General features: G+C 38.9%; 1 protein-coding gene across 1 annotated transcript; it reads left to right on the top strand.

Annotated features, from left to right (window-relative positions):
• The first annotated feature begins 5,132 nt into the window (after window positions 1-5,132).
• CCNL1 (cyclin L1) lies at window positions 5,133-18,111 on the top strand. Its single transcript, XM_044434391.1, has 11 exons — window positions 5,133-5,474; window positions 5,907-5,981; window positions 6,279-6,388; window positions 12,116-12,236; window positions 12,516-12,580; window positions 14,093-14,192; window positions 14,288-14,392; window positions 15,313-15,454; window positions 15,956-16,067; window positions 16,205-16,303; window positions 17,319-18,111. Exons 1-11 carry the CDS (start codon window positions 5,196-5,198, stop codon window positions 17,665-17,667), a joined length of 1,557 nt encoding a protein of 518 aa, XP_044290326.1. The 5' UTR covers window positions 5,133-5,195; the 3' UTR covers window positions 17,668-18,111.
• The last annotated feature ends 3,524 nt before the right edge of the window (window positions 18,112-21,635 follow it).

Here is a 21,635-nt window from a genome sequence, read left to right on the forward strand (position 1 = left end):
TGAGGTCATGCTGCCTACATGTTCAGACAAGCTCCAAGGGAGCAGGGTCTGCACGGGTTTTCGAGATAGGCTCAGCAGCTTCACGTGACGGTTTCCGGGAGCTCCTCCTCCTCTTGGTTGCTCGGGGAAAACGGCGGCGGGGGGGTGGCTGCTCCTCCCTTCGGGCGAATGTAAAATCGAGCTGTAAATCATACGAGTATCGCCTTTAGTAATTCTGCATTGAATTTCGTTTTCATCTCAATTTACCATTCTCTCAGATCTCCTTAAGGGAAATGGGAAAAAATGAGTTTAATCTGAGTGGAGGTTCACATGCAGAGAATATGTAGTCGTAACTAAAAGTACTTCTGAGCCTATACAGAGTGCCCTTTCCTCGCTGCGAAGGAACTTGCATCCAAAGGCTAATCAGGCAAATGACATGGTTTCAACAAAGGTTGACTCCGGACACTTTATCCCTTAAGCATATGAAGCAATAGTTGGATTGTGCAAAGGTAGTCATCTGAGCAGAACTAGTTTAATTGATGTGCATATGAAAGACATTTGGAATAATGCAAGAACAGGAAATGTGCCTATAACTGAGCTTTTAAAACTGTTGATTTCTTGGATTTTTGCATAGTAATAGTTCAGACTTTAAATATGTAAGTCTTCCAGAGTCAATGTGGGGCAGCAATTAAGTGTATCAGATTAGGAAAATAAATTGGGTTTAACTAAGGAAGCTCCTGATACAGCTCAATTAGGTGATCTTGATCCAGCTTTCAGGACAGCCTACTTCACAATGTTGTTGTACAGAAAAATTGGGTGGCGTAATGAGGCTTGAGCTTCACGCAGGAAAAGCAGGATGCAAACATGGTCGCCATTTTCTTTTTTTCAAATAATATTTAACATCTACGTGAAACCACTGACTGGGCTCATCTGAAGTTTTGGAGTGCATTGTCATGAATGACACCTAGCTCTGTTTCTCCTTTTCATTTTCCATAGGTTTGGCTGTGGATATGCTAAGCTCATGCATGATTCTGTCAGTGGAAGATGGGGGATAACAAGTGGAAGCTCAGTCCAGATAAAACTGAGCTGGTAGAAGTCCATGCCACCTGGACTTCAAATGACAAAGCACCCCAAGCTACAAACCTGCTCCTTCAAGAGGAGTACACTCCCAATATAGGAGTTTGGTTTCTCATAGCACTTGAGGCAGCATCACCTGGGGACCGAAACGGTTATGCACTAGTATATTGAACAGTGCATGAAATCGTCTACAGTTTGCTAGTTGCAAATTAATTCATATTGGTTGAGAAATTTCAGATATTTATTCTAATATTCCCACTTCATATATGGAATTTGCTCCCACAAGATATAGTGATGGCTACCAATCTGGATGGCTTTTAAAGGGGATTAGAGACCTTCATGACATGCAAAACTACTGCTCATGATGTCTATGTGCTATTTCCTGTACAGAGGCAGTATGCCTAAGTACATATCCTACTTGTGGGTTCCCCCAGTGGCCACTGAAACCACAGAATATGGGGCTAGATGGACCTTGGGTCTGACCCAGCATGGCTCTTCTTATGTTCCCTTTGAAACAGACTAAAAGCATTACTGAAAACAGAGCCATCAAGGCCTTTCTCAAGTAAAATGTGAAATCCTGTGGATAGGTTTCCTAAGTGAAGCATGTGTACATAGAAAGGATATGTTTCACTGTATATCCTCTAAGATAGTTATTTTTAATTTGGCCCAGCATCAGCACCTGGATCCTTTGGGCAGCTGCTGAGGCTCAACATCCTAGCACCTCCCTGGCACCAATGCCTGTTCCTCACTATCCCAGAGAGCTATGCAAAAAAGCCATTTTAGGAGCAATTCTACGTTGGGGGCATTGTGGGCAGTTAAGTGCCATCTTTCCAACTGCCTATTGCTATCACTAACTTTGTAGCAAGGGGCCTCCTTGCCATGTACCAACTTTGCCACAAGCTCTGTTGTTAATTCATTGGCCCTGCATGCCCTCAGCTACAATGTGCTACTCATTTGGCACCAGCCCATACTCTTGCCATTTAAATTTCACACGTTGTTATCCAGCTATTGTTCAGACTATAAACCAGTCCATTGATTTAGCCACTTCTTTGGTACCGAAAGCAGAAAATTAACTCTATGGTATGCACAGGACTTGTTCTAGCTGTCCTGTTAAACAAGTGATTTGAGGATATTTATTTAAAGCATCTGTACCCAATCTTCAGTCAAAAAAAAAAAAAAAAACCTGCAGGAGGCCATTGTGGTGTAGTGATAATGAGTGTGGGCTTGGGAGTCAGGAGATCTAGATTCTAGTCCCCACACAGCCATGGAGCTCACTGGGAGACTTTGGGCCAGTCACAGAATTACAGCTCAACCTATCTCACTGGGTTGTTGTTGTGGGGATAAGAGTGAGGAGAAGAATTATGTAAGCTGTCTTGAGTTCCTTGGAAGGACAAAAGACAGCATATAAATATAATAAATTAAAAAATTAAAAAGCCTCCCAGAATGGGGTCAATATAAATCAATCAAAACAAGATGGTCCCTGCCCATTGTTTTTCAATTCTAAAAATCCTATCAGGATATACAGACTCTGCAAGCTTTCCGGACACTCTGCAACAAAGACTATTTGCAAATCTGGTTAAATGCTGTCATGTTTTACCACAGATCAGCTGTTTGATAAGCACTTTCTAAATTATTGTGCATTGAATAGCACTGTGATAACATGCAAGTTTTCAGGGCAAGCTATTTTTATAAGTTCCTTGTTCCATTTTAAAAGTTCAGTATGGGTCTTTTTTTTCCTCTATAAACTGACTTGAAAATGACTAGGCAGGGAGAAATATAATGCTTTTTTAAGTCATTTCTATGCATTTTGTAAATTCTAAGGCTGGATGTAAGGAGTATACACTTTGGTTATTATAAACATTTCCCTTTTTTTTGGTCCTCCCTCCAAGGAGTTTAAACTGGCTACCTTCCTCCTATTCTGTTTTGACGACCCTGAGAAAGAGTGACAGGTCTGAAGATACTGACAAGAAAAATCGGAGAGTTTGCTGGGGTTGTACAATCAAAAGAACATTTACAGTTTATTCATACATACAGGAAATATGTGCCAGCAGCTGTCAAAGGGACAGTCTTGGTAGAGTCTGCAGAGGATGTTGTTATAGCCTATTAGTTATATTATTATTATTATTATTATTATTATTATTATTATTATTATTATTATTACATTTCTATACAGAGTTTGTGGGAGGGTAGAGTCAAAAGGAAGAACTTTCAGGATAAATATACCTTAGCATATCTAAGGTGTAGGTGGGGAGCAAGACTTGCAACATGGGTTCCTGATCAGATCAGGAAATCCCACCTTATCTAAAACTGCTCTTACAGTGTCAGGCTTTCAGCAGCCATATTTTAACAGAGCTTTTGCTCATTTTGTCAGGGGACTTTATGACTGCGCATGAATCAAAAATATACCAGTTCATAGCCAACACTTTCCACTACATTACACTATTTCTCAGATGAAACTCATGCAGCAATGGTTTTAGTAGACATTTTCTACCTGTTCTATAGAGGGTAACAGATGTTTTCTGAATACAAATAACATGGACAAGCCTCTGTGAGTGCTTCCAGATAAGGCTTCTATGGTGATATCACCCTGCATCATTAATGGAATTTTTCCGGTAGTGCACATGTCATTTTCCACCCATAACCCTCCTGTGATTTTCCACTGCTGCTTCTATTTTTGCTTTTATATCACAGGTAATCAAATAAAGAAAGAAAAGACAGAGTACCTGTAACAGGGTCTTCTGATTGTTAGCACTTGAAGCCCTCTTTAAAATATGCTTGTGTTCCATAAATCACTTTCACTTTTGGATAGCACCAGGTCTTAATCATGCAGTAAAAAAGAAATAGCAGAATAACTTGGTCTGCTTTAAAATGAAGCTAAGGTAGTCCATGTTTAAAAAAAAAAAACCTCAGGGAGTATTAAAGAAAACCAGCAGAGCGTGGACTAAAAAAAGAAAAGTTCCCTTTTCCCTGACAGACTAGGTTTCTACTTTCAGGTATTGCAAGGACCAGCCAAGAAGCAATACCAATGCTGAGCCATTTGTACTAGTTGCATGTGTATGAACTCCATTAAGGTGCCATTTTTACATGGCACAAGACCACAATGCCTAATAGAGTGTCTATTTCAGCATGAAGCTACTCACTGTATGTTCATCATCTAAGTCCCCCCTCCAGGGGCCTGCTCCAAAGAAGGTTCAGAAGACAGCAAGAAGGGAGGCTTTTTTGGTGATGGCCCCACAATTGCAGAACGATGTGATCTCATACCAATAGTTTTTTGGCGCCTAGTTAAGACATCATCCTTTTCTCTGTCCTGTTTCGGTGTGCTTTTGGCCAGATTTTTATTTTTTTCTTGTTGATTTAAATCATTGTTAGGGATGGCTATGCCTGGTGTGCTGCATGCCTATATGCTTGTATACATATATAAACCGTCCAGGGAAGATGGTTATTTGCCCATCATTTTAAATGTTAGGAATTTTAATCAGGTTTTAACTTCACAGTCGCTTTTTGGTTTTTGATTTTGCTCCTATTCTTGACTTTGATATTCCTTCATTTGTGAAATGTTATTGGTTTTATGTGCATATTTCACTATTTATTTAATTAGTGTTAACCTGTTGGATTGTTTGCTTTGATTTTTGTAAGTCGCCCTGAGACACTTTTGCGTATAGGGTGGGGTATAAATATGTTAAATAAAAAAATAAAATAAATACAGTAATGTAGCACATTTAGTATTTTTACAGAAAACATTCCACACCCCGCCCCGCGATCTGAGGCGGCACCATCCGCTCTTTAGACTTCTAATTCTGCGCCTCTTCACCTGAGCGCGCGCGCCAAGCCTCGACAACCTTTCTGAGGCCCACGGTTCTCCCTGGCGGTTATTAATAGCGCGCGCACGCGCGCGCGCTCCTCCCCCGACATCGCCCACCCCTCACACGCCCGCCCTGTGGCGCCAAACAGGTCATGCGAATGAGTACCGCGCGCTGCGTTCGCTCCGCGGCCAGGAGGGAGGGTGAAGGACTCTTTTTTCCCGGCGCGCACCGCTCCGTGCTGCGTCATCAGACGCCGGGCGGGCCGAGCGCAGACGCGTTATTCTCTGCGTGGCCGGCTCCGGGTGCGGTCGGACGTGCGTTAGGTCGTCGTTCGCCATGGCCTGTGCTGGGACTCATCCCTCTCCTGCCGCCACGGGGGCCTCCCTCGGCTCGGCGCCGCCGCCGCCGCCGCCGCCTCTCCCCGCAGGGATCCTGATCGGCGACCGGCTGTATTCTGAGGTGTCGCTCACCATTGATCACTCGCTGATCCCCGAGGAGCGGCTCTCTCCGACTCCCTCCATGCAGGATGGGCTGGACCTGGAGAGCGAGACTGACCTGCGGATCTTGGGCTGCGAGCTCATCCAAGTCGCCGGCATCCTCCTCCGCCTGCCGCAGGTCAGCGAAAACGGGGCTGTGTGGAGAAGGCGGGAGGGGAAGAAGGCTGGCTGGTCGGTGGGTTGGTTAGCCAACAGTGCGGCGTGACTCAGCTGCGGCCTGGCGGACGGCCCGGGACCTCTCCCTTCGCTACGAGGAGGGAGTGGGTGCGGACGGCCCGGTGGAGGCGCGATGGGGGAGGTTGGGGATGGCGCCGCCATTGAATGCCGCCAGCGTGCTGACGTGAGGTGGGCTTGCGAGACGGGCACCGCTGCACACAAAATGGCGGCGCTGCGACCTCGGCCTACTTGACAGGCCCGGCGTCGACGCCGCTTCCGGAACGGGCGTGCAGTGGGGGAGGGGAGGGTAAGCTGGGCTCTGCGCATGCGGTTTTTGTCGGTGACTGACATGGCTGATATTTCTTCCTTCCCCGCCGGGGAATTGTCTTTGCAGGTGGCGATGGCGACCGGGCAGGTGCTGTTTCATCGCTTTTTCTATTCCAAATCCTTCGTCAAGCACAGCTTCGAGGTGAGTTCCGGGGTATGGAATATAAGCGGCCTTGCGGGTTTTTGTGGGGATGACTTGTTTTCTAAATAAAAACGAGAGGGGGGGTGAATCGTTGATCTGGAGCAAGCACACATATTGTTGATGGTATCTGCACCATCCTTTTGTCTCGGAGACATTTTTAAAATATGCTAGCTTGGATCACCTTTTGATCACAATTTCTTTTTGGGGGTAGTCCTTAGTATAGGGTCTCATTGTATAAAAATGTGCTATGTTTGAGTCTGGAAATTATTTTATTCATGGCAATGGGCTTCTTTTCAGATTGTTGCTATGGCTTGCATCAATCTTGCTTCCAAAATTGAAGAAGCACCTCGTCGAATAAGAGATGTGATCAATGTTTTCCATCACTTGCGCCAGTTAAGAGCAAAAAGGTAAGTTCCACTCCATTTTTGATGCAATGTACCTCTGTACACTGCCTCACTGCAATGTCCACAGGTTGTGGAGGTTCTGTTTTTGGAGGTTTATGGCATTAGGTTGAAAAGGGTGGTTTTTGAATTGTGTACAAACAGCTCTATACCTGACTTTAGTAGGCATAATGTTTGTTAAATTGTGACTTAGTGTCTTGAAGTAGCAAGTATGCACTGAGTGGAGTTTGATGGAAGGAAGACTTAGGTCTGAGATGGTACTGTTAGGTTCTTTGTTTTGCTTAATTTATTGCTGGTCTTGTAGCAATTTGTTATAGAGACTTTTTACTAGATATAGTTCTATGGGGAATACTAAGACATGTTAGATTGCTGCTTATTTTTATTAGAGAGTAAATATTGCTTCTCAAGTTCTTGCAGAAGACTGACATCCAACTAATTAAGTTTCTAGTAGTATTTTTGGTTGGGGAAGTTGACAGCATTTGGTTTACAGCATTTGCCTGTTTTAATAGTATCTTCAAGGAGGTAAACAAAGGAATCCTGGAAGCCATGAGAACCTAGAATTACAGGAACAAGACTTTTATCAATCAGCATGATTGTCTATAAATCAGATGAGTCTCAATTTTGTGTGTGCTTTTGTGATTGATATAGATTAATGTCCCCAGTTGTTGAACTGTCCCATGTTTGGGAATAAAATAGAGGAGGAGCTGCTGATAGAAAGTAAATTGTATTAGCTTGGATATTGTTGCGTGAAGCCGTATTTGTAAGGATAGAGTTGACTTAAGTGATGTCTTGACAATTTAGTGAAGTTTCCAAGGACTTGTTTTTTGCTGCCATATCTTATGGGATGATGGGGCATCCCAAACACAACAGTTAAATTAGTATCTTGAAATGTAGCGTATATCTAGACAATGCTAGCTGCTGTTTAGTACACCCATGTGTATTAATATTCCTTATTTAGTTTTCAAGTTTTTTAAAATAAATGAAAATTATAACTTTGTTTTGAATGAGGCCATTGCAGCCAGGACTTTCCCCCAGTATCTTGATTTCAAGTGAAATTTAACAAACTTATAATTTACAAATATTTCTCAGTCAGCCTGGGTAAAACAAAGTTATCTGGGTGATGGTTAAACTTTATAAATAAAACCAAATCCTTTCATTAAAAAGTATATGCCATGTTGCATTGTGATATTGTGCTCAAGCAAATCTGCTTTATTTGTCTTTATGTTAAGTTACCTAATGTACTTTCTGAACATTTGAGAAAATATCTGTATCAAATTTTGGCATGCAGGATCATTTTTAAGCAGGATGTAAGCATTTTTTCTTTCGTGTTACAGTTTTACAAAAAAAAATAGCTGTACATGTTATTAACTTTAGCTCTTTTTTCCCTTGCAACCGACTATACAGCGACCAGCTACATTTACCAAAGCCTGGGTGATGTGGAGTGGTTCATAGAGATGAAGCTGTCGTCATGGCAACAGTGAGTGACGTATCGAAAATCCCCAAGGAGAAGCCAGTGCTCTGAGAATAGGTCACTGGAATCGGGGACTGACAGGTTGGCCATTGGTGAACCATTTGGAAGAACTCCTGTATCTTGTGTTAAGCTTTTATCTTTGCTGTCCAGGTTTTTTTTTTTAATAGCTAAAATTGTGTGTTAGAATCTGAACCAACAAATCAATATACTACACTGTTTTGCTTTGTCAAATTTTAATCTGTTTTATTTTATGAAGTGTGTACAATGTAATTCCTACCTTGAAGGCAGTTCACCTGGTTTAGAAGTATACTATACTGAGTACTTAAATGAAGCACTGAATGAAAAATGTTCTATTAGACAAGGGGTTAGGGTTTCCCCCTAAAGAATTCCGTAAGATACAGGTTTTTTTTCCCCTGAAGTGAAGCATTAATGATTATAAATAGGAAGCATTCTGCTTAAAACATAAATAGCAATTAATATCTGAAGGGGCTTTCACTAAGAAAGAAAGCTTATCAGCAAATAAGATTTTTTGTACAAACTAAAGACAATCATTTTTATACTGATTGAAATACTTCAGAGTCTATTGATATTACAACAGCATTTGGGCGGAGAGATGTAGTAAAATAATATTTTAATCTGTACAGAGATGGAATCTGCTCATTTGAGAGTGATGGACCTGACACAGCATATTGGTTACTTGCAAACATCCTATGAAAAGTTTTAAGTAAGATGGAAGTTATTTTCTAGCTACTTGATTTCTGTTCCACCTTTCTTCCAAAGAGCTTGACCTGTTCTACCTGACCCCCCATTTTATCTGCACAATAATCCTGTTAAGGGTAGGTTAGGCAGTCAGTTAATGATTGCCCAACATCAACTGGAGAGTTTCATAGTCAAATGAGAATTTGATCCCTTCCAAGGCCATTCATGAAGGGCAGAAGACTCTGGAGGGCTCCTGCTAGAATAGACAATCTAAGTGCTCTGACCTTTTTGGATAAAGTAGCTTCATATATCCATTGTCAGACAGCCCGGACATTGGAATGCAGGGTTGTGCATATAATACGTTTTCAGTATAGTTTGTACTACTGGTTTGAAACAATATTACACTGAAAGAACAAGCTTAATAATCAGTTATTACTTTATAACGGTAGCTTGCCCTTGTTCATAATATTGGACATAATATTCTCTGGGATCTTACACGTGTAAAATCAAACGTGAAATGCAGGTTGAAGGTTATAATTCCCACTTATCCATTTTGAAGATTCAACCGAATTCAGGATGGGAGATTGAGCTGTGTACGAGTTAAAGCTCTTCTTTACAATCATCACTTGATGTTAAGAGTTTGAACCAAGTACATTTGGATCAAATGTCTCTAAATGTGTACCTGTTGATGAGATAAAACATCCAAAGGATAGTGCTAAAATATTTAATGCAGTTATATAGACTCACCTGGTAGATTTGTAGTGAAGTCTTATCCATGTACTTGGAAGTAAGTTCAAGCATGGAACTTTACTCCCAGTCAAGTGCACATTTAATTTGTAGTGTAATGGCCTTAAATAAAAAGGAAACTTTGGAGACCTACTGGCAGTGTAGTGAAAAATAAGCTTAAGTTTGCTTTCCTTTAAGTTAGATACAAAATGCTGGGCTACTCTTACTCCAAATGCTTAGCCTGCTGGCAAAACAGATAAGAGGCAAGTTCTTGCTTAATCAGAATACTGTTTTTCAGCATGTTCCTTAAAGTCTAGTTGCTATACCATAGTTGGCTTCAATGCCTATGTAATGTTTCCAGATTGTAAGTAAAGCTCTAGTAGATATTGACTATGTAATGATACTTGTTGGTTGCACATACCTTTTTGCATTAGTTTTATTTTTGGGAACCTACCCCAAAGTTTGCATGTATGTTATGTCCCATTATTCTCTATGTAATATAAAAACTCTGGTCTTAATCTTCTTGAAAGGCATGTCACATTCATGACTAATATTTTGCTGGGCAAGTAATTAGAGTCCAAATGAGCTCACTAAAGTTCTCTGTTTTACAGAACTTTTCATTTAGTTGCCCTTATTGATACAATACAGATTTGAGTAACAAAAATGAGATGGGTAAGCCAGATAATTTAAATACTAAGAAAATGAATATGAGTTTTAAATTTCTTGAGAAGAATCTGGAACAACCAGATAGTGATTTTGAGATACCTGCTTTTCTAGACTTATTGGCTGTTCATGGATGGCCTCTCCTATTTTTATTTTTCAAACTTTTAGATACATGACAATCATTTATTTTATGAAACAAGTTAGCAAAACTAGCACATTAAGATTGAGCCACTATTTGTGCACAAGGAAGAGCTGATAGGACTGATGAGGAAAAATACATAGTTTCCAGTATTTAGTAACATGTATCATATGTTGTACAAGTCTTGTTGTAGTTGTCTGTAGCAACAAGAAGGCAAAAATGTGTATTGGGCCAGATACAAACTTTCTAGTGAGAAATGCATGGTAGACTACTGCTTTAAAATATTTGTACAAGAAATAGTTTTTTGTTTTGCAAATTAATAAATAATTATATGTGTAAGCATGCCAAGTTCTTAAAATGCTATAATTTTAAATGCAAGGATAGTTGTTCCTGTGGCTTTGCACAGCCTGTTCTGTCTGGGATCATTTAAATGCAGTAATTCCAGTAATTCCATGGGATAAATTGTCTTCACTGCAGTAACATTTATGCATTTGGTGCTTGGATCAGGCTGTATCTGTGTGGAAATACATAGTGAGGTTCCACTATCAAGATTTATGGATGGGAAGCCATTCTACTTTAAATGGATAAGAATGGACTTGGGCAGAGCAGGCCTACTGCCCCTGGACAACAACCACAGGACGGATGTTCCAGTGGGGTTGGGATGGGGAAGTGACTAGCACTACCAAAATATGATGTATCTTGATGGTGCCTCAGTCTCCTTCCTTCTGCCTCTGAAACACATGATGGGGATGGCCAAAATCAGGTCTGTTTACCTTTGTACTCTTTTCACTCTGCTAATCTTCACCTTCATACCTTTCCCTTTTTCTGAATTTGGAGGATTACAAGCATCCCTGTTAGATTGTGCCTGTACTTGCTTTTTGTCCTGTTGCATTTGAAAATGGCTTAGCATTCAGATTATACTGCTGAAAACAGCTTATGATTCTTTTATATGCTGATTGTTTAGGGCCTGGTTTTTTTTTTTAACCCAGAGCTGCTGCTTGTGTGTGTGTGTGTTGGTTTTGGGCATTCCAGTGTAAACAAACTTTCCTTTTTCTAAGTGTCTAAACTTTGTTATTAGCTTACTGGTAGAGGTCGATCATCGTGACTTCGAGTATAAGAGGACATGTTTATTCCCAAAGGAGCTTACAATCTATCTCAGCATGGAGAGCAGTGGAAGTAGAGGCAGGACTAAAGCAGAAACCTAAATTATAAGCAACCTTAAGCATGTTGTTTTGCATGTAATGCCCCAAGTGCATTCTTTTCTTCATGAAGATTGATGAAGAGAATTATATTGGTTATAACAAAATATTAATATTCTAATGTCATTGTAGTTTGGGTACATGATTGTTGCTGTAATTGTTTTTTACTTTGATTAACTGATTAAGAGCAACATAACAAGTCTTGGCAATTACCCAGTAACACAAAGTTACATGTAACAGTCTAAACCTTTAATATCCATTTTTATATATATAGCATGGAACAGATGTATTTACTGCACACATTTAGGGTTAGGGCAGGAATATGTTACAACAGATAAAATAATTGCATTTTTTCCTGCTGCTCTTAGGAACAAAATTAGACTTAACATTTAAGAAATCTGGAATATGCTGTTGTTATTCAAAGGAAAATGATTTAAGTGTGGCTTTGTTTTATTTTTCCTGCCTAACCCATTTATTTTGCAGATGTTGAAAGTAGCAAGGTGTAATTTGATGAAGGTATAAATTCCTTTTCAGAGAATGAATCTTTCTGCAAGATTAAAGTTTCTTGGGATTCAGCCTTGTAGACCACCTGTTGTTTTATATAAAATGAAATGCTTTTGGATGTCTCATCTAAATGTTAACAGAATAAATTATTAGTTGTGTAGTTGTAGGTAGTAAATTTAGTTAAAATGGACAGCACAAGATTAAAGCTTAAACTTGTTTGCAGGAGTTTAAAATCTGGTTTCTGTTGCCATTAGTTGGTTGGAAGGGAAAACAGAGAAGCCGCTCTCTTCGATATAGAAAACCGTTTTGACTCTATTTCTTACAAACTGTAGGACTCCAAGCCCATTGATACTTGATCAGAACTACATAAACACCAAAAATCAAGTAATCAAAGCAGAAAGGAGGGTGCTGAAGGAATTGGGATTTTGTGTTCATGTCAAGCATCCACATAAGGTGAGTCTGCTAAAGTTTTCTCTCCCTTACTGAGGGGACAGGAAAGGTAAAAACCCAGTATGTACTAATTGCATAACACAGGCACAAATGCCAGTTCTGAGAAATGGGGTAACCTTTCGAAATGCTAGCTAGCATTGGGGAGATCTTGGTTTTTTTCTCAGAGGTGGATATTAGTAGAAGAGGAAAACATAGTATTCTATGTATTTATGATGACGTAGCACAGTTTTGCTTAATGTTTTCTGTTTTACTAAGGTTTGGGTTTTGTTTTTTCTCTTTCAGATCATTGTTATGTACTTACAAGTCTTAGAATGTGAACGTAACCAAACCCTCGTCCAAACAGCCTGGTAAGTTATTCTCTTCTCTTCTCCTAGCCAGGAAAATAGTAGCAGAGAAAAAAACAAGCTTGATGTTCCATATGACAAACAATAAACTGTAAGTTAAATAAATATACCTCATGAAGTGTGTGTTGCTTGTTTTCTGCTTACTATTTTTCATGGCTTTCATAAAATATTTTCTTGGAGAACTCAATTTAACTTTTTTCTTTTTTCTACTCTTTAATTAAAGGGTAGCCCCTGATGGTAAGTCATAGAACTCTGCCCTCTGCACCACAGCTCATGACCTGAGGATGGCCTGATTGGCTGCCTCTCTCTCTCCAGCCAATCCAGTGCAAGCTCTCAGCCAAGATTTACTGAAGTGGTCCATATCCATCTGGCAGCATCTCCTAGTTCTGTCGGGGTGTCAAAAGGATTTGTATATTTGATTCTAGAAGTATCTGTTCAACATACATATCATGAAATGTATATTTGTTTTCCTAATTATTATGGTTTGTGACATGACCTTTTGATGTAAACCAAATAGACTTTTATTCTATTCAGCATGATTCTTAACTGCTTTTCCAATTTTGTCTATATTTTTATTTAATTGTTTGGGGATGCATTTTTTTGCACTCCTGTGCATGCAGAAAGCTAGCACATGCCTAATTTTTTTTACTGTCTGTGTATTGACAATAGTTATTCACAGTATGTTCAGAAGTTAAGCTTTTATTACTAAATTCCAAATTAGCATTTTTGAGTAACTCCATATTGAGTGGTAAATAATGTGTTTAATTTGCTAGGAAATGATGCTGTGTTTATAACTGATACCTGAACTTCATCTGTGCAGAGTTTTTCAGATTTCCCAGAGGCTGCAAGCTTGGACAAGATAGATTAAAATCCAGTGAAATTGCTTGTTAAGAAAATCTGTATGGCAACTTCCAGCCTAATCCCACAGGAGAGTTAAGCATGTGCTTATATAATTCCCATCAATTCAGTGGGATGCAAAAGTGCTTCACTGGTTGGCTAATATTCTAGAGATCTTGTTTTCTCTGTGTATCGTGGGTAATGCATTCAGCCATTAATTTAGTAACTAGAAACATGCTGTAGAAGATAACATCTGAATCTTTTTTAAGTAACAATGAATTATCCTATTAAATATGTTAAAGGATTATGTACAGTTAATTTTAAAAAAATTAATTTGCTTGGTCATGCAAACAAATTTCTTTGGAGTAAGTTGATGGACACTTCATAGAATATCCATAAATATGAGCTACATAATAGTTTGTAAGGTCTTAATAATGACTTGCACATCATTGTGGTGTTGAAGACTAAATTCAGAGTAAAGCTCGGCTTATGCTTTCAGGGTTCTAGAGAGATGACGAGCCTATTTGTTACAGTGGTCCAGGGGCATTTGAGGCAGTTCATTTAAATTGGAATAAAGATGAAGAAAAAATAATAAAGTAGATTGAGTCTCCAACTGTATATGTTTGATTTCATAGAAGGTTTTAGAACTTGAGACAAATTCACATTCATATTTTTCAGGAATTACATGAATGACAGTCTTCGAACCAATGTGTTTGTTCGATTTCAGCCAGAAACAATAGCATGTGCTTGTATTTATCTTGCTGCTAGAGCTCTACAAGTAAGTTTCCACCTAAGCAGTTTAGCTTTTTTTTTAAATTCTCAATGAAATTATGCTCAGGTTTGTCACATTTTCTGTAATTTTCTGTCTTCCAGATTCCTTTGCCTAATCGTCCTCATTGGTTTTTTCTTTTTGGAACTACTGAAGAAGAAATTCAGGAGATCTGTCTAACAACACTTAAGCTCTACACTAGAAAGAAGGTAACTTTTAGTATGTTCATATGTAGGACTACAACAAAAAGTTGGAGTATTAAGTGTTCTTCCATGTAGGAGTCATTCAGAATGTAAGGATGAGGAAAAAGCTCATTTCCCGCAGACTTCCCGTGCTATAGTATGCATCACTGGAGGGCTCAGGTTTGAATGTGACTGTTAGTCTTTAAGCATTTTATAGACAATGGAGAGGGGCTGAAAAATTCCAGGGATTTATAATATAAGAAGAACCCCCCCCCCCCCAGGTAAGGATATGTGAGTTTTCAGAACAGGTATCTAGGGAGCTTCCAAATATGTAGAAACTACTGCCTTTTAATGTGTGTTCCTTCTAAGTGGTTTTCATTGGATGAGTGACCTTTTTGGTACTTCCAAAGAACAAGCTCTGTTTTATGTTGGGTGGGAACAGAATTAAACAAGACAGTTGCTCCTGCTGAACTATAGAACTTGAAAGGACTTCAGTATATTTTACCTCTGTATTGCAGCATAAGTACATGCACTTCTAAAGATGGGGAAGTTATTCCTCCAACCCTAACAAGTCCCACCCACAAATATTTATCTCCTGTCAACTGCTTTTCTTCTCCCCCCCCCCTTTTTCCTATTCTATTTTCAACTGATGTGTGAACATTATCTGACTCAAGCTGCACTCAGCTGTAGACTTAATTAGACTTCCTGTCTGCTTGACTTCTGGTGCATTCTTTTAATTCACAGATTTGTATACTTAAACATACCTATGAGATTTCTTGAGTATTAGATCACACTGTCTTTTTATTTTTCTTCCAAATGGATAGTTACTCAACTATCTGAGTTCAGTATTAGAAGGAATATTAGCTAAATGGTGCATGTTTGTGTACAGGCATGTTCATACTTTGGCTTGATATGTTCTGAACTCTTGACTCTGCATCTCCTTGCAGCCTAACTATGAATTACTTGATAAGGAAGTAGAAAAGAGAAAAATGGCACTACAGGAAGCTAAACTAAAAGCAAAAGGATTAAATCCAGATGGAACACCAGCTCTTTCTACATTAGGTGGCTTTTCACCTGCTTCTAAACCCTGTAAGTTTCCTGTAATGTGCACCTCTGTTTTGATTATCCACTGCAAAATTAGGAGTTTGTGTATCTAGGAACTTAGTTAGCAAATGGTGCAGCCTTTTATTCATTTAACAGCTCATCATGAATGACTAACCTGGAACATACGTGCCACGAGTTTCTGGTTTCTCTGGGGGCTTGTGATAGACTTAATCAGACATCTCTATTCCTGTGCTTCAAGTACACTAAGTGGCAGAACCAGATAGTACTGAGGAAGTGTAGACTTGCATGCTTGATGGTGCATGCTTGTCCGAAGACCAGCATTATTGCTAGATGCTTTCAAAATATAACAAAATCAAGAAAGTGATATCTTAAATCAGGAGATACGAAATGTAATAATGTCACACAATCAAAACATAGTTGTCATTTGATGCCATTTGTAAAAACTTTTATTAGTAAATTCACTAAAGGGAGTTGCCAAAGTTTTGCCAGTTAAGTACATTTACCATGAATTGTTTAAATTCTTAGGCTCACCAAGAGAAATGAAAATTGAAGAGAAGTCTCCAGTGTGTATAAATGCAAAAGCTATTAAAAAAGAGCCAGAAGACAGACAGGTCATTTCCAAGAGCCCTTATAATGGGTAAGTAAGATTCTTTGGCTTGTGAACTGCCTGAAGAACTTTATTTAATGATTTTGTCAAATGGCAAAATGGTGATACATATTTATTCCAGAGTGCTTCTTTGTGTAATTAATATGGGGCTCATTCTTTTAATCTAGTATGAGAAAAGAGAGCAAGAGAAGTAGAAGCAGTAGAAGTGCTAGTCGATCAAAGTCAAGAACAAAATCGCGGTCCAGATCCCATTCTCCAAGGAGACAGTGAGTATTTTTAAAAAGGCTAAGTCATAACTAGAAAACACAAAATATGTGCCTATCTTCCCATATATATTTATAAGGAAGCTTAGTGATGGGGATCATAATAAGCTTCAGGTTTTGGGTCATTTACTCTGATTTATTATAGATGCTCAAGTAATGAAATATCACAAGTTGGTCACCATTATAATTGTGTAATTATATTATAATTATGTAATAGTCATAAATAGTGCTACCTGATATGTGCTATAGCATTAAAGATTTCTTGTGGATTTGTTAGCAGTGAGGCCTAGCTATTGTAGAGCCAAGGGCTTAATTCTGCTAGCCTACTCACATAAGAGGAAAAAAATAGATGTGTTTGGTATTTATTTAGCAGTGAAATATCTCTGAATTGATAGATTTACATTGTGCCTGCTCTCATGATCAAATTAACCATCATGCTATTTAACCCGGGTAGGTCGCAGCATGTTCAAGTTGACATTGTGAATATTCAGACCATGGTTGTAGCTTGTTACATCATCTAAACCTGGGTTGGGGTTTTTATGCAAGGGTTAAACCACCCATGGCTTGATCTGGTGGTAGTTCTAATCCCTGCACAACCTCTGTCATCTCTGTTTTGACAACATAAGCTTGAATCTTCAGAAACAGCTTCACACCCATGATGATTTAATCCACAGTAAGCAGCCATGATTGTGCAAAGTGAGGGTTTTAATACGTTTACATACAAAGGTAAAATGTCTGAAATGAAGGATATAGCATTCCATTTGAATGCAGTTTTCCTTACCACGACTAAGTATAGCTACTTGGAATAACTGAAACTTTTTAAAAGTTATTTTGTTGTGTAAAATTTAGTTTTAAAATTTGTCAGTTTTTAATACCTTTTATTTTAATGTTTTGTGAATTGCTCAGAAAACCTTGGCTGCTGGGTGGTATAGGCATTAAATACAATGCAAGCAGTGGATAGTTTTAACTCTGAATTTTGAATGTCAGCTTTAAAGGCTTTCATGTCTTGTGTTTTAAGTTACAATAATAGGCGGAGTCTCTCTGGAACCTACAGCTCAAGATCCAGAAGCAGATCGCATAGTCATAGTGGAAGTCCCCGGAGACATCATAATCATGCATCACCACACCTAAAACCCAAGCACAGCCGAGAAGAATTGAAAGGTGCAAACAGACACAGTCACAAGAGGAAAAAGTCTCGTTCACGCTCTCAGAGCAAATCCAGGGACCATTCAGATGTTGCCAAAAAACACAGGCATGACCGAGGACACCACAGGGACAGGCGGGAGCGATCTCGCTCATTTGAGAGAGCTCACAAAGGCAAGCACCACAGTAGTAGTCGTTCAGGACATAGCAGGCACAGGCGCTGACTATGGGGCAATGCCTCTCAGCAATGCTTGGATATTTTACATGTATGGACTGTTTGAAACTTGAAGTCAATTAGGATTTAATTTGAAGCTCAACACCTTCAATATGTAGGACATTTTTTTAAGAACTGTGTTGAATTTTTTGCACATAAAATACCTTAGCAGTATCAAACTGATTTAAAACAATGATCAGGTTATATGTGTTTAGAGTTGTATCAATATGAAAACTGGAGAATCCGTTTCTGTACAAATGTACCTTATTTTTATACAAACATATTGCAGACATTTCTATTTAAGTATAGTTATTTGTTTAAAATAATGGTGGATACTTTTCTTACACTGGTTTTAGTCTGCATGTGTACCTTTTTTTTTTTTTTACAAAAAAAATAAAATATACAACTGTTTTTATTACTCTGCTGAATATCTCATTAAACTATCATATATCAATTCTAATGTTTTCATAGCAAATCACTTCCCTGCCCACCTGCATTTAGTTGCAAATAATGCTTGACAACATTGACAGAAGCTTGAATAGTTTGTTTTTTATTGATTTCAGTATTATTGGAACTTCTCTCAGGGCACAATCCCATGGCCATTAGACTGTCCAGATGACTGTACTGTAATTTTCAGTCTTGGAGAAGTGCTCCAGAGACAGAGCTGGCACTCTGAATTCAGAGTGCCCTTGCCACTGCTACAGTCCGTTCTGCACCAGCTACAGCTCTAATGTTGCAAGACCAGTCTTGGAGGCAGTGGGGGAGGGGAGGCGGCGCATTGTCCTACAAGATATCCTCGTGATGCCTCAAGCCCAACTCCTCATGAGCCAGTGTAAAGCGTTTAGATGACCAAAATTAGCTAAGTGGTTGGGAGAAACACCAAGGCAGTTCTTGCCTCCACATCCATTCTGCCCTCCATTGAATACCCATAATCCTCTGACGTTCAAAGGGTTTACAAGTAGCCATGTTAGGTGGCATGCTTTTGCTACTAAGTGGAAACTTTTAGAACCCTGAAATTAGCTTGGATTGATTTTTGCTCTAAGTTTCAAATAGTGGATTTGAATTGAAAGGAAATGTTTAGACTCTCACTTAAGTGACCCAGAAGTATTTCATGTTTCCATTCCCCTCAATTCTGCTTCGAATTAGTGTTTGCAAAGCTTGCTGCAGTAATAAAGTAAGGCATCTTTGCAATGTACTTTGGAAATTAAACATCTCTTGGACTAGAAATGTATACTAAACCAAATTTATGATCTTGGTAGTAATTGGAGTAAACACTTGTCAAAACAATTATTTAAATTTACGAAATGATTCAGAGGAGGTGATGAACACAATGTCAGAATATTTTTCTGTCAAAGGCTAAATATCGCAGCTATTGTAGCTGCAAAATTCTTTTTTGGGGTATTACCTGGGTAAGTGCTATTCCTTGCTGTGGTGGGCAAATGAGCTAGACAAAAATGAGGCTGCATAATTTTGCATTATAGAAAACCAAGCATTGTTAAACGCCTTGGGCGGCAGTGTGTTGGAAGGTTGTACCTTAGAACTCAAGTTTTCGCTGGACAAAACCTGAGATGTACTTGTTTCTAGAAATAAGTACTGCAGAAAATCGGGTTTTTTAAGTAAAAGTGCTCCTTATGTGAGCAATTTTGACTTTTCTGAATTTAAAATTGTGAAATGGCTCAGGAACATGGTGAAAACTTCATTTGCATAGTACTTTTAAGTAGTTTTCATTGGGTTGGGCAACAAGTGTACCACTGGTGCTTTAACTCCTAGCATTCCTGACCAATGGCTATGCAGGCAGGGATTTCTGGAGGTTGACTGGAGCTTTTGTAACCACCTCTGGTTTAGATCATTGCTTTTTTATTGTAAAATTTCTTAGTGAGATTCTTTTACATAAAACTAGAAAGTATATCAATCACTTCCAATACAGTCAGCAGCACAGGAAACCATGGTTGACTGAAATACATGGATCAAGGAAAATTCAGGGAATGGGTGGATTAACAACAGAGCTATGGTTTTCAGAAGGTCAGAAAGCTAGACACTTCATAGAGGGGTAGGAGTGTTCAGTCCTTAGGAGTGTTCATTTAATTTCGTAACATCCGTGTACCTCTAGACCTGATCTGCTAATGTGAGCACACTTGCCATGGTCTGACCTCTCTTCTAAACCCAAGTCAATGGCTTCAAAACTGTTCCTTGGTGAAGCCTGGGGTTTTTTGTTTTTTTTGTGGGGGGGCAATTCAGAAGTCTTCTGGTGATGGTCAAGCTTGATGGAGTATATGAAAGCAATGAACTAGGAGATACTGCCATGGGGAGGAAGTTAGTTGGACCTAACAAAGACTTTCCAATAATTTCAGTTTTAATGAATGGGACACTTGACTTTGCAGGCATACATAGACATGAAGAGTGAAAGGATGTTTCCTCCATGGTGAACAACAGCTTTAAAATACTGTAAAATATCTCACTTGTCCTTCATACACATTAAAGATTTGTTTACAAGATCAGGTACACTCAATAGTTTCTATAATCCTTGCATTGGCAAGGTGTTTCCATCACATCACATAGTTTAGTGTGTCAGATCCTTTGCATTTTGTTACATTCTTTTTACATGACAATATCCAAAGATAACATTAAACAAACCTATTTAAAGATCTTTTTTCATGTTTTCCTATCAGGGTATTTTACCATCTAAATTCTATATGGTCTTGATTTTTCTCAGAATGCTTTACTACTACAACTTTATCTCAAGTTTTCATAGCTGTACCACTTAATTTTTAAAGTATGATAGCAGAAAATACATAGGATCAAAGCAAGTAGGAAGTAAGACAAAACCTATCTCTACACTTTAATGTAAAGTTTTCTTCCTTAAAGCCAACAGACTGGCATGCAACATGGCTTGTCCTATATGGCTTAGTTCTGAAAATATGGTTTCATTAATTCCAAAACATAGTTAAATTTATTATGGCCCTCTAGTTCATTCCAAATTGTTTGTGACATGGTGTGAAGCTAACTTCAAGGCCCATGTCCAGGCATTTTGTGGGGGAAAAGCTTCAAGTATGTACAGCCATAGAACCACATCACAAGTGCAGTTAGATCAGCATGTTTAAAGTGATGTAGAGGAAATCCTATGTATATTTAGGCAGAAAAAAGGTCTATGGCTGACTGGAGAGTGCAGCAACTTTTAGGGCTTTTTTTATGTTTAAACATGCATAGGATGCGTATTAAAATGTAATGACATAAAATGTAATCCTAAAACGTTGAAAAATAGGGACTCTGTCAGCTGTTGCACTCACTGGCCAGACTAGTGTAAGATGGGATCAAGCTTATTTCTTTGTAGAAAAGCTGAAGAAAACTGCCTGCACACTTGTTTTGATATATCTAAGTAGCAGAACTAGAGTATAGGTTTGTGTCCTTTGTTGTGGAAATCAAATAAAAGCTAGTTAAGTAACTTGGTAGGGGGCAGTCAATCTCTTTGAAATCAAGGTCATAACTCCCGGTAAATAAAAGTGCAAAAGCTGCCATGTGAACCCTTATACCTTAGTATCTTCTTTACGGATTGAAAGTGTCATGACAGATGTAATATCTTTTGGCTGTCAGCCTACTGCTTACAGCAACTGCTTTATACCTGATAAAGACCCAGTTTACGTATGATGGCAATTAATGTCCATGCAAGCCCAACAGTGTTGAACAGCTCACGTAGTGCATGCCTTTGCCTGCAAGAGCACAGCAGAGCCTTGCATGACGAGCCTTGATACTCAACATACATCTTGTATTTTGTGCTTAATTGTAGCATGAAGGACTGAAACAAGCTATTTAGCTGCTATGAATTACTTGGCCCAAGCTTATATCTCTGCAGTCACTGACTACCAGGCAAGGCTAAAATCAAAGGGCGAACTGATAGACGCATATGAGGAGTCCACATTGATTCAGCTATTTGCCACTAGATGACAGTGTGTATTAACAGGAACTGGCAGGGGAATTATC

The sequence above is a fragment of the Varanus komodoensis genome, unplaced genomic scaffold, assembly GCF_004798865.1.
Source record: "Varanus komodoensis strain SLA01 unplaced genomic scaffold, ASM479886v1 scaffold28, whole genome shotgun sequence".
Classification (NCBI taxonomy): Eukaryota; Metazoa; Chordata; class Lepidosauria; order Squamata; family Varanidae; genus Varanus; species Varanus komodoensis.

What these genes read in the sequence shown, in the direction of transcription:
- CCNL1 (XM_044434391.1), top strand. Translation starts at nt 5,196, where the DNA reads ATGGCCTGTGCTGGGACTCATCCCTCTCCTGCCGCCACGGGGGCCTCC. An exon ending in TCCAAGAGCCCTTATAATGG is followed by an intron (nt 16,068 to 16,204) that starts GTAAGTAAGATT and finishes CTTTTAATCTAG; the next exon opens with TATGAGAAAAGAGAGCAAGA. An exon ending in TCCCATTCTCCAAGGAGACA is followed by an intron (nt 16,304 to 17,318) that starts GTGAGTATTTTT and finishes TTGTGTTTTAAG; the next exon opens with TTACAATAATAGGCGGAGTC.